The following is a 13,424-nucleotide window of genomic DNA, read 5'->3' on the forward strand; positions in this document are numbered from 1 at the left end:
TGGGGTGCAGGGTTATGAGCCTCTACACGGCGACTCAGCTGATCCCATAGGTTTTCTATGGGATTCAGGTCTGGAGAAAGTGCAGGCCACTCCATTTGAGGTACCCCAGCCTCCAGCAGCTGTTCCCTAATGATGCGACCTCAATGAGCTGGAGCATTGTCGTCCATGAAGATGAAATTAGGCCTGTGTTGTTCATGCAGGGCCACAATGACTGGATTAATGATGGTATTCAGGTAGTATTGGCTTGTCATTTTACCATTCACAAGATGTAGGGCAGTTCTGTATTGAGTAGACGCACCTGCCCAGACTGTAACACCACCACAACAGTGGCTGATGCATAGCGCTCTCCTTGACGTCTCAAGGGAACAGCCCTGAGGCCCACTGGTCCCTCGTCCAGCATAAATGCTCCCTGGCCCATGCAAGATGATGACGCCTGTGCCTAGTGGTGTGGTCAGGTACCTTGCAGGTCGTCTAGCACGCAGGCCACGCTGATGTAAACAGTTTCGACTGGTCTGATGTGACACTTGGGTGCCTCTCACCTCCCTTAAATGTACCTGGAGTTGAGTGGCATTCATCATCCGGTACCGCAGGTCACTGTTCACAATGAAGCAGAACAACGTCAGAAGAACGTCATCAACGTGGGGTGTGGCCAAAGGACGTCCGCTTCTATGCCTTTCTGTGAATCTTCAAGTCTCTCTGTATCTCTGTCGCAACCTGCTGATGACACTCTGTGACACTCTAAGCTCAGTGGCCACTTCCCTCTGAGAACATCCTGTTTGAAGCCTTGCAATGGTGAGGTACTGCTGATCAATTGTTTTGGTGTCGTCTTGGTCTCATGATGTCAAACTGTGAACAGCATGATGAAGAGGACTGTTTAAATACCAATTCTAATTGAACCAGAAAATTTATTGGTCGATTCATGAACAGTTGGACATGTGCATTCAAAAGTGTAGAGAAGGTCAAATTAAGTTCACCTGTAAAGGTTGTATTGCATTTTAGGTGCATCCTGAAATTTCACCCGGAAACCGAATATCCTTAACTTTTTGCGAGTAGTGTATATTAGTCCAATGCTGTTCCTAACAAATATTTGGGACTGATATGTCAAGTCATTTCTTACAGAAGCAATATTAATGCTCTCATTTTGCTCTTATCCATGACATGAAAAAAAAAACAATGTAATGCACACTCTGTTTTAGTTTATTGTTTATTTAATAAATCACAAAATAATGAAATAATGAGAAAATGAAATAAAGAACAATAGGGAATTCAGTTGAAATCAAATGCATGGCTTATAATTCCGTACAAAAGGTTCAGATGTATTTAATTTTTCAGATGGAGGTTAGTGCAGTGGTCCCTGTCTCCTGTAAATTTACACTGCAAAGTAAGTAAAACCAGTGCCGAAGCTCTATTTGCTCCAGGCTGGGTCTGTCTTCTGCATTGGCGCTCAGACACCAACGGATCTGATCATGGAAACAGTATTCCCTGATGGCTGTGGCCAAAAATTGCTCAAAGGCTAGAGTAAAAACAGAAATGGAAAGACTTATGGGCAATCTGTCGTCTTTGCGTATCCCAACAAACACACAGCCAAATCATCCTGCGTCCAGCTGTTCTCCTTCCACATACACCTTCGTCCAATGTGCTTGTCCCTGAAGGTTGGCCTAGAGCAAGGCTGGGCAATTAATTTCTACAGGGGGCCACATAACAAATATGAACTGTGTTGGAGGGCCGAACCAACGATAACTTGAACTTAATTCTGCTCAATATTAATTTTCTCCAAAATGAATGAAAGCAATGAATTATATATTTTGATTAGCTGCTACTGCTAATCAGAAGAATAAGGATATTCTGTAAATATTTATGTAAACTTATGAATTGTTGAGTAGGTCAAAGAGGAAAACAATCCTATAGAAGTAAACAGTTTAAAACAAAAACAATCATTGCATCACTGTTTTATTATTTATTGCGTTTAACTTGTTAATCTTCACAAATACTGAAAAGATGTTTTGCATTATGTTAAAGATAAGCAACTGCTCAACTTCATTCAAAAAGCAATAAGTGCTTGTTTTCAGTTCATTTTACTTGTTCAGTGAGAAAAATCCAGGTTGCCAGCTCTTCCGTGATTTTGAAGTCTGCAGTGATCCCACGTAAGAAGATGAGTAGCTGGGCAGTGTCACGTAAATCGCAGCTCTCATCCAGAGCCAGTGAAAAATGGTCAAAACTGACCACTCTGTTCCTCAGTTGAAGCTCCAGATTTCCCGCGATGTCCTCAACCCTTCTCGTTACAGTGCGTCGGGAGAGGGGCACGTTCTCGAATGCTCCCTTTTTCTCTGGGCATATCAGGGCACCAGAGTCCACCATACACTCCTTAATAAACTCTCCGTCAGAAAACGGTTTACTTTTTCTAGCGATTTTGTGAGATATGACATAACTTGTCTTGACAGCTGCATCTCTGGGTGTGGGAAGTTCTGTAAAAAGTCCTTGTCGGGTTTGCAGCGTGTCACAGCCTCCGACTCCTTTGCGCGCTCTTCATCAGACAAGTTCTTGTATTTCTCCTCGTAATCTTTGACCACAGCGACCTGTGTACCACTGTGTAACTGAGCACATGGCTTTACCTTTGATTTCTGTAAATAAATATTTTGCAGTCCATGTCTTGTTGAAAAAGGCGGCATTCGGAATCAACTTTTCTTTTTTTAACGGGAGCTGACCAGCATTAACGTGCCACCTGTTACTGTTCAGACACGCACGCACGTACGCACGTCCATAGGTAAATAATAAAACGCCAGGCTTGGAGGCATGGAGAACTCCATGGACTAACGCTAAGTTTAACAAAAGCTTTCTGCACCAACTTCTCCACTTCTTCTCTCAGAGTCACCCTTTTTGCCACATTTATCCTATAAGGGTGCTGTTTAATAGGAAAAGCCCTATCAATGTTAATATCAGGATCTAATACCTGGGTTTGTGAAGGTACATCAATAAACAATTGTGGGAAACCACGAATAAGTATCATGACGTCGGTTCCTTGATATTATTCAGATGACACAGCAGGTTCGTAAGATTAGCTAAAATTTCAGAATTAGACAAACAAGTAGAGGGCAATGGGTCCACTTTGACTTCGTCTAAGCCTCGTTAACGTCAAGCTCAGCATCATTGTTAACTATCAGTGCTGCGTGGCAACTTACGGCAACAGATGAGCCTGCAGTTTTTCCATTCACACCCAGAAGTAATGCTGACGTCTTCCCTCTCATGTGAAATGCCTTCCACATGTTTATGTGACAATCACATGTCTGCTTCTTCCTACAGTATCTGTAGTCTTGATGATATAATTGGTCTCATTACACCTCCTGACAACTTCATAAGGGCTGGGAAAATGTGCAGACAATGCTGACCCTGGAACAGGCAATAATATGAGCACCTTGTCATCCACCGCAAATGAGTAAAGTTTTGTCTGAAGTGTTGTGTCATACTCTCCTGAGCTTTCGAGAGAGACCCCTTATGGGTGAAGGCTTCCTGTACTCATGCATGAAAATGTGACACATAGTAAAGAACATTTACTTTAGGACTTGATCCATCAACAATACCAAGCATTTATTCCCCTTAAAACTTTTAATAGTCCTCATATTGAATGTCTGAACACTTGTTTGGCTGGACTAAAACACAACTCTTGGATCATCTCACGAACTGTAAAAAGATTGAAGGTATTCCTTCATCCCACTAGTTTCCTATGTCTAAGCAATATCACCTTATCATTGTCTTGAGAGAGTGAAAATGCTCCAGAGAACCCTAGCTCTCGGGTGTTACGGGCTAGAAGTGTGATGACTTGTCATTTATTATTGTCAGATTTCCTTTATTCACATGGATTTCTGTTATTTATCAGCTAATTGTTACTTATAAATCCCTTGGCACATACCCTGATGGCCTCAGCAAGACTGAAAACTTTTTTTTTGTAAAACAATTGGAACACCTTTGACATTGAAGGTCACATTAATTTTAGACCTGAAATTGTATAAGACTTTATGTGAGTATAAAATAGTATTTTCATATACATTTCCAATGGGAAATATTAAACAGTACTTTGCTATGAAACACCAGTTGCACTCATACGAAATGTCTACAGGTCACTCGTCCTGCATCTTCATGCAGCAGGATAGATTCATTCACCGGTTTTGCTTTGGCAGCATCTTAGCTTCATTCCTAATGCTGTCGAATCCAGCAGCTTGTAAGCTGAATGGATCTACTATGTGTTTTCTTTATTCTTTATCCAAACTACTTCAATTTATGCTTGCGCATTTTTCAGTTTCTAGAAAGGAAAACCTGTCAGATCATAATCACTTCTGGAGTTAACATTTATATTCACTCTATCCTATCCTAGGACTCGTCTAATAAACATCTCTTGAAGTAATACAGTAATAGTTTTCACTCTGGGCACATTTGCTGTGGTCCAAATCTGAGTGTGATTTTTCCCAGTACTTCTGCAGCGCAACTTAATTCTATTGAACCCCTGAGTGTTTGTGTTCATTTTACGTCATCACAAATGCATTTGGAGAACACAATGTGACTCACCATACATACATACATACATACATACATACATACATACTGAGTTGCGTTTGCATTTATGGGAATAATGAATGAAGCACAGTTCCAGTGCAACTTGAACTCAGTCCCCTCAGCCTTGAGTTCAGTGTGTCCTGATCCATATGACAGCATTCACATTACCATTATTTCATGCAAACCCTACTCTGTTTCAGACTAAATTTCCAGTGTGAAAGCCACTTAAGAATGCCATCAGGCCTCAATGGGAAACGGTGAGGACACGCTTTCTTTCTCAAAAACTTAAATTTACACTTAAAATGAGTTTTGTTTACTCCTTGTGTCTGGGTTTTAGTGAAAAGGAAAACTCTGGCAGAAACATAGTGTTCTCAGCAACCCACAGAAACCCTTCAAGCCAAACTTATGAAAATTAGAAACACAGTAAAACCCATATCTCATATAAAACCCTATATATGTATCATTTAAATTGAGTGCTGTTTTGAGGAATGTTCAGTCCTGCACGTGTATTAATCACCCCTTTGTATAGTGTATCCATGTTGTATTTGATAGCCAGCCTTTAGTCACTTAGTAGCTAATGTTTTGGGCTTTTCAACTCAAGTTATATAGTACCTACCTGCTTACACAGTAACCAAAACCTTATCTAGAAGATGAGGCTTCAGTGAGCACAATGGGTCCATAAGCCTGGATTTGACTAAATGTTCTATATGAATTAACTAGACATTCAATCAATCATTCAATCAATCAATTCAATCATTCAATCAGACATTCATCAATAACTGTGATCATATCCTGACACTATAGTTTAGGGTTGACTGATAAATCTTGATGTTTCCACTCATTAATTCACAGAGCCATGCTGAAATTTTATTCTTTGTATGCCATCCAGCTGTACCTGTCTTTTAGAAGTGGCTCTTGTATTATCCTTTTCTTCACCAGAGAGAGATCTAGCTACGTACAGCATTGGGGATGCGCCTAATAGATCTATTGTATTGTTCAATGGAGAAATCACAAGGAAACTGATCTCAATCACCAATAGTAAATTCTATTCTAGTCTCCTCTTAGATAAATCTATTTTCAAAAATGCACTCAGTCCTCTATGTAATTTTAAGAATGTTGAACTGTTTAAATTGTGTAGAAGCACTGGTGTTGCTCATGGTTACAGCCGGGACACTGGTCATGAACTAGTATGCTGTGTCCACTTCACAATGTTATAGCTGCATGTAGTCTATTAAAGTGCTATACCACTATCTACTGGATTTAAACTTCTTACAATCTCAAATAATACTGGTTGTAACACTTGAATCACGTTATGATTCGGTGTAACACAAATCATGTCACCCAGAAGGAGATATATATTATTTTCTAGGTTTTTCAATCCAAAAAGTTCCTCAGCAAGAATCATAAGTCACCCAGTAGGCTTTGTAAGTTTTTTTAATGATCAAGTGCTGCAGAAAGGACATAGCACCTTTAGTGTCTCCTGAGGAGTGAGTACTTGTGCACAGCTTGTTCCTGGCAGCACATCCTGCATAGTACAGTGCCTCCAACCTCTCTAATATTCCTTTGTTTATACGTTAGCAGCATGTTAGTCTGTTCCTGTCATGTCAAGCCTCTGTATGAGCAATTCACTTCAGAGTTATCTTTAAGATTCAGCATTGTTGAAACTCCATCTTGTTAGATTAAAGGAAACAACATGTAGATCTTGGGACAGTTTCCGTGTCATCCTTGAAACACAAGCACACAGTGATGTGACCTTCATCAACACGTGGCTCTGGTATTTCAGCCAGTGATCTGAGAACAAAACCCAGCAGTGTCACTAGGCCAAATGGTGTATTCCCCTATTAACATACAGCATAAAAGCTGGTGTACTTAACTATTGTGAAGCTTTAATGCTAATTGGACTGTGTTGCTAACTTTTATTATTCTTGTAGACAATCACTGTGTAAAAACTGTAGAAGCTCAATTAGAAGTTAAATTAAAATAAATTAATGTCTATACATTTGTTGTGTTGTGTGTATAAGTGCTGTATGGCAAAAAAAGGGCATTTAGTCAGAAAAAAAACAAACTTTTTTTTTTCATTTCTTCTTCAGAACCAATGAATATTTCTGTAATTCCCATAAAGAAATAAGAACAGCTTTCATCATATTTATTTGATTTTATCTACTTCTGTGGTGATTGTTTATTTAAAAAATAAGATTTTGTAACGTCAATGTGTGGGACTTTTATTTTGAGGCTGATGATCTCTTCTAAAAGGATTTTGGGAGATCCCGGGTGAATGAGCGATTATTTTTAAAGACTCGGGTTTCGTTGAGTCACTCACTGAAATGAATTGATTCAGTGATTCCTTTTGAGTCAGTAGTTCTTTAATAGCCCTCAATTCCGGTACATACTCTAATCATGCTGGGAAATAGTGGTGGATTTTTCCCCCTATAGTAATTGAATGGTGGGATTAATGCAGGTGATTATACGCTATAATAATTTAATGAGTATAGTTATGTACTGTTATGTTATGGCATGTATGTAATAGTAATTGCAAGTTTTTAGAAAATCTTTGACTATTGCATGATGGGTAACCAACCGAACGTTCATGTTTGCCCCAGGACGCGATGTGCGCTTATTCCGCCACTGACAGGGACGATAAACATGTCCCTGTGTAAATGAAAAAGAATCAAGACTTACGATATCAGTGCAAGAAAAATTTACTTTAAAGTGCCCCCCCCACACACACAAACTTTAACACAAATATAAAAATGAAAAATGTGCAAATCAGTTATATTAACCAACAATTAAACATGTTAAATGTAGAAGTATCCAAATGGAATAAAAATAAATATCTTAAATAAGGAATAAAACAACCAAACTGAACAAAAATGCAAAATGTGCAAAAAGTATAACTGCTGAGACTAAACGTAAGATTCTCAACTGAATCGGTCTATAACCCGATTCCGCGAGTCCGCTGAGAATCAGCTGAATCAGTCGATGAGCCGGGTCCGCGAGTCCGCTTTTTCTCTTATTAATGTTAATATATAATATATAATGTTCTGTATTGTTTCATAAAAAATGCACGGTAGCAGCATTAGGACAAATAAGAATCATTTTAATTTAGACCTCGGACTCATGAATCATGAGTTAATATGCGGAATCGGATCATTTAACTCGAGTGAGTCAGTCAGGACCAGTACTAGCGACACTGTGTCTGCTCCAATTATACCCACTGGGGAATGTAACAAAAGCAATCTGTAACAAAATCATTCTTATCCAATTCAGGTTAACAGTATAGGAAGCTGATGCAGGACAATGTGTGTTATTGTCTCTTTATTTCACTTAGAAGTGAGCAGATGAAAAGGTCTAGAGGGTGGCTTTTGCATTTGGAATCTGTTGAGGGTAATTCTCAATATGAAGTCCAAAAAGCCATCACTGCCAGCCATTATTAGGCTGAAAAATTAAAACAAACCCATCAGGGATATTACTTGTGGCCAAATCATCGGTTTGGTACAAAGAAAAAAAAAGCAATGGTGAGTTCAGGAACAGCAAAATTCCTTAACAATCACATTAAACCACTGCTGCGGATGAAAGACAAATTCTTTCCCTGGTTTATTTCATAAACAAAGATACTCTCTCAGATTAAAGTTTCTTTCATTATGCCAATCACAGCCATGATAATGAATGTTGGAAAGTAATTACCCCTGTACAGTGATAGATGGTTAATAGATGAAAAAGTTTACCACAAATTTCTTTCATAAAAAATGTTTTAAATAGGAAGAAATCCTTTATGTAAATTGAAGAAATTGTGGAGGAAGGATTGGTTGGGAAATCTCGGTTAGTGGGCAGGATTGTCTGCTCTGCAAAGAAAACTAAAGTAACAGGAAAAGAAACAAGCTAATTTTATACTGTGCACCACCAGCAATCATGTCACGTTTGTTTTTATTTTTTATTTTTGCTGTTCCTAACAAATATTTGGGAGTGACATATCAAGTAATTTCTCACAGAAGCAATAGTAATGCTTTCATTTTGCCCTCACCTTCCTACACAGTTATCCATGATACAAAAAACAATGTAATGTCCACTCTGTTGTAGTTTATTCTTTTATTAAATAAACCACAAAAATAATGAGATAATGAAAAATTTAAAAACTAATTGTATATTAAAGGCAAAGATTATGTACAATATATAAAGATGTATTTACAGTTTTACAATTAATTACAAATTCTGTACAAATGTTCTCTACAATTCTGAACAAAAGGTCAGATATATATATATATACAATTTTCAAGAGGAGGATAGTGTAGTGGTCCCTGTATCCTGTGCACTGGCACCTCGGATATCTGGTACGTAAAACCAGTGGTGAAGCTGTATTTGATCCAGGCTGGGTCTGCCTTCTGCACTGGGGCTCAGACACCAAGAGATCAGATCACTGCACTCTGTTACACAATACCCAGGTACATAAATCAATAAGACATAGAAAGAAGAATCTAATACTTAACCCCATAAAGAACCTGCTTCATAATAAATAATCCTTTAAAGAAAATGCTGTGGAGAACATAAAAAATTCCTCACACTTGTAGCTCTACACGTTTCCTGTCAATTTTATCATATTGACTAATTAATACATAGTCATATAATCCATTAAAATAAATGAATGCTTCTTTCTCTGCTCAAGTCTGTGTATAAGGTATAGTTCAGTCTCCTATTAATTAGTCCATAGCTTATCAGTCTTTGTACTATCTTGCCTTGAGACAGACTTTCGGGGAGGAACAAATAGCCAGTTTTGGTTTCCTCACTGGTCCCGAAAGGCAGACAGCCACACACCAGCCTGTACAGCGTCACCCCCACAGACCAGACGGTAGCTGGGTCTGCCAGATACTGCCCCTGGATGAACCACTCAGGAGGGGCATATTTAGGTGTGCCTGTTACAAAGATACATTAGATTTAGAAAAAGAGTCACAGTACTTGCTGCCAACAAGAACTCATGGTCTCAAATCAGACACCTGCAAAGCGATCGTAACAGTCTTTGACGAGGTCTCCGCAACCGAAGTCAAACAGCTTGACTTGCCACGTGTCTGTCTGTATCAGGATGTTTTCTGGCTTGACATCTCGGTGCAGTATCCCCTGGCTCTTACAATGCTTCAGCGCCTCCATCAGCTGAAACACCACAATGCGAGCCTCGACCTCAGTCAAACATCCACCCTGCTTGCTGGAGAATTCATGGAGGTCCAGACATGGTTCAGGCCGTTCCAGAATGACAACATAGCGTTTTGGCTCTTCGAACCAGTCCAGAATCTTCAGGATGTTTGAGCAGGGTTTGGTGTTCGCAAGGACCATCAGCGCTATCTCAATGGGGAGCAATCCATATCCTGTCTGTAGTATGGGACAAAAGGAAAGAATAAGTGCCACACACTATAACGCCATCCTTTGTAATACTACTTATCCAGGTCTTCTTAGAAATCTGATTTTTAGTATGTGTGCTAGATTATAGTAATAGGTAGGATGTATATTATGATAAAGAAACTTACGAGCTGTAGTTTTTCATATGGCTTCGTCTTGGAGACAAACTTGATTGCAACCTGAGGAAAGATGAATGTGTTATGTGTAATTAAATGAAATCATTTACATACATAAAGTAACTAAAAGAGGTCTATAATTTTAGACATGCATGAAAGAGCAATAATTACTGCTTTTGAATAACAGCTTTGTAATTTTATTGCCAATCCCACAATGCTACAGTGATCCATGTCAAGAGTAGCAGTAAAATATGTCAAAATAAAGGGAGGTTAAGAGACGTATAACAATCATCCTCCTTCAAAAGGCACACTCACCTACCAGTGAACACTGCCATTCCTGAGTTCAGTTTTAATATTCAAGATTATGACTAATACCTGGCAGCAATTGACTGCAAATTAAGCTTAAAAGATTAAAATTTATTAAGTTATTGATTACCTTCTGAACATTAGGAGCACTGATCAACTTTACTTCTGATTGTGTAGAAAACTGGTCAAAGACTAGAGTAAAAACAGAAATGGAAAGACTTACTGGCAATCCGTCTTCTTTCCGTATCCCAGCAAACACACAACCAAATCCTCCTTCACCCAGCAGTTCTCCTTCCAAATACGTCTTTGTCCAATGTGCTGCAAAAAACATCCAATTATAAGTCTCTTATTCATGTAACTCAGCCCACTGTTTATGCATTTCACCTATGAGTTCTGCCTTACATTTGGAAAGACGTATAACGGGTTGGTTAGCAGGTTCCTCTGGACTCCTCTCTGTCCTTGGTCTCTTCTGCAGAGGCTCGGTTGTATCTGCCAGGTTACTGGGCTGGTCTGTCTCCTTATACCCGTGATGCTCTGAAGGGTTTGCAGCCTGCCCCGAGAACAAGCGCTTTCTTTTCTGTATGGTCCTTTGGGCACACCTTGGGATTTTATGGTGACGATGACGTTTCTTTAACGGCTTAGCTGGGGATGGAAACACTGACACAAAGAACACTTGGGTGATGTTTAACGTTAAACATAGGAAGAGGACAACTTTGTACATATAAACTAATAGATAGACTCCTTTTCCATTAAAATATATTCCACAGACAATTATTTATGGTGAATATTGTTAAAGTGAGACATTTTCTGTCAGTGCGTACCATCCTAATCTAAAAAGATATTTATAAAAAGCTAAAAATCAAGAAATATCAAACAAAGACAGGAAAGGAAATTATTCAAATCAATCTTTCAAACTTTTTCATTTGATACTGTTGGCAGGAAACCGTCAGAGTTGGACTGTTATTATTATTATTATTATTATTATTATTATTATTATTATTATTATTATTATTAAGAGTAGTAGTAGTACTATCTTACAAGATGTGCTTAGAATATCATGAACATTTTGATTGTAATATGCGTGAATCTAAAAAAATCATTTTATGCAACAAAAATACAAACTAAAAAAAATTTCTCAACCCTTTTTTAAACCCTTGTTATCATCTGAACTAAGATGTGGTCTTATTCCTCCCTCCTCTTGCTGTGTGTATACTTATATAGCTAAACTCATCCTCTCCTTACACATTGATTGAAAGTTATTTTCCTTCCTTTTTTCTTTGTCTCATATAGCTGTCATTTATCTTACTATTGATTCACATTATAACCTGTTACTTCCCAAGCATGAAGTCAGTAAGGGAATTTTATCACTGAGTATATATCAGGGGTCTCCTTCAAACTTTTTCACAACTTTGACAAAATTAGGGTGGCCAAGTGATTGTTGAGTTGAGTTACTTGCTTTCACACAACGGGTTTGCTGACTAGACTTATCATTTATTATTGTTAATTTATTATTGCAGTTATATTCTGCTGAAATGAATGAAATGAACGAAATGACTCGAAAAAGAGATTCAAAGATCCGAGTCAGTAAAATGATCCAAACTTCAGAAGTGAGCTACTGTTAGCTCGCTAGCGCCGTGTTGGCGCCCTCTGGTGTATATACACGTTAAAATACAGAGGTTAAAGTGCCTCACCTTACCAATAATCACAATAATAGTTTACAGTATATTCTGTCTATTTATCTAAAGTATTCCTGTTTATTTCTGAACGTCCCACTGACAGAAACATTAGGTTCAACTAACTTATAGGTCTTCTCGTTTTTTTCTCTAGTTAATGTTACAGTTAAGGTTTGAACTAAACCCTTTTCCATTCAAATTACCTTTCAGACAGGGGACTAACAATACAACTATATAATATATTACTAAATTCTGATAGCAGAGTGTGGATAAAAGCACTTACCTGTGGGAGTCCGCTGTGAGCCCACTGCCGTGGACACGGTTCCCATCACAGCCGGTGAAGATACACTTTTATAGCCGTTCAGAAACATCCCAGCAGGTGTCGCTTTATCCTCGGTACCAATATCCGATACTTACCTCTTGCGATGGTGGATCAGTCCGATATTTCTTCTGTTGTTGTGTCCGATACTCACTTCCTACGATGTCGAATCTCTCCGGTTTTTCTCCTGTTGTTGTGTCCGATATTCACTTCTTGCGATGTTGAATCTCTCCGGTTTTTTTCCTGTTGCTGTATCTGTTGCTAACGCCGCACCACTCGTGTATTTTTAAAATTTGAATTTTAGAACGTTTTCGGGGGGGGATGGGGAGGGGGGTTGGGGGGGGGGCATGGGGGGAGAGAGAAAAAAAGTCTCGTCATGGTGGCTCGTTTTAGCTAACTGTCTAACATTCAACATTAAATAAATAAAAAGATTCAGTTTCTCAGAAATTTTGTCATGTTAGCTACATGGATGTATTACTGTTTTGATTAGTCAGTGTGTTTGTGCTAGGATCCAGATCACAATTAAGGTTAAGGCTCTGAGGCGTTGACCAGAAGATCTAGGTTCAAGCCCCAGCACCGCCAAGCTGTCACTATTGGGCCCTTGAGCAAGGCCCCCAACCCACCATGCTGCATCAGGGGTGCTGCATCATGGCTGACCCTGTGCTCTGACCCCAACCCCCAAGGATGGGATATGTGAAGAATGAATTTCACTGTGCAGTAATGTACATATGACAAATAAAGACAACTTATGTTAATCCTGTAAACCATGTTAAAATATTAAGCAGTAATTACTGTCCACTAACTGCACTAATCTGACATAGGTTGTAAACAATGTAATATATATATATTTTTTTTTTTATCCTGAAAATTAGTATGAACAATTAGATGGTGGATTGCATTCAACTTTGAGCTCTTTCAAAGTTCTCATTGACAAGACAGACATGTGAAGGAAACAGAAAAAACACACACTACTAGGTACATCATAAAAATTTTAATAAAATTTCTGTCATTTGCACTTGATGAATACACCACCACATACTTAAGGGATGTAAAAATTTCAGATCAAGCAGCCAGGCA

At 38.6% G+C, this 13,424-nt stretch overlaps 1 protein-coding gene across 1 annotated transcript; it reads right to left on the reverse strand.

Moving 5' to 3' along the window:
* Positions 1–8,817: 8,817 nt before the first annotated feature.
* On the reverse strand, positions 8,818–12,399 carry LOC131351510 (serine/threonine-protein kinase pim-1-like). Its single transcript, XM_058386924.1, has 7 exons — positions 12,312–12,399; positions 10,758–10,997; positions 10,579–10,673; positions 10,062–10,112; positions 9,537–9,906; positions 9,279–9,455; positions 8,818–8,969 (listed from the first exon to the last, which is right to left on the reverse strand). The coding sequence occupies exons 1-7, from the start codon at positions 12,397–12,399 to the stop codon at positions 8,818–8,820; spliced, it is 1,173 nt and encodes a 390-aa protein (XP_058242907.1).
* Between the last annotated feature and the right edge of the window lie 1,025 nt (positions 12,400–13,424).

The sequence above is a fragment of the Hemibagrus wyckioides genome, linkage group LG04 (genome assembly GCF_019097595.1).
Source record: "Hemibagrus wyckioides isolate EC202008001 linkage group LG04, SWU_Hwy_1.0, whole genome shotgun sequence".
In the NCBI taxonomy this organism is placed as follows: domain Eukaryota; kingdom Metazoa; phylum Chordata; class Actinopteri; order Siluriformes; family Bagridae; genus Hemibagrus; species Hemibagrus wyckioides.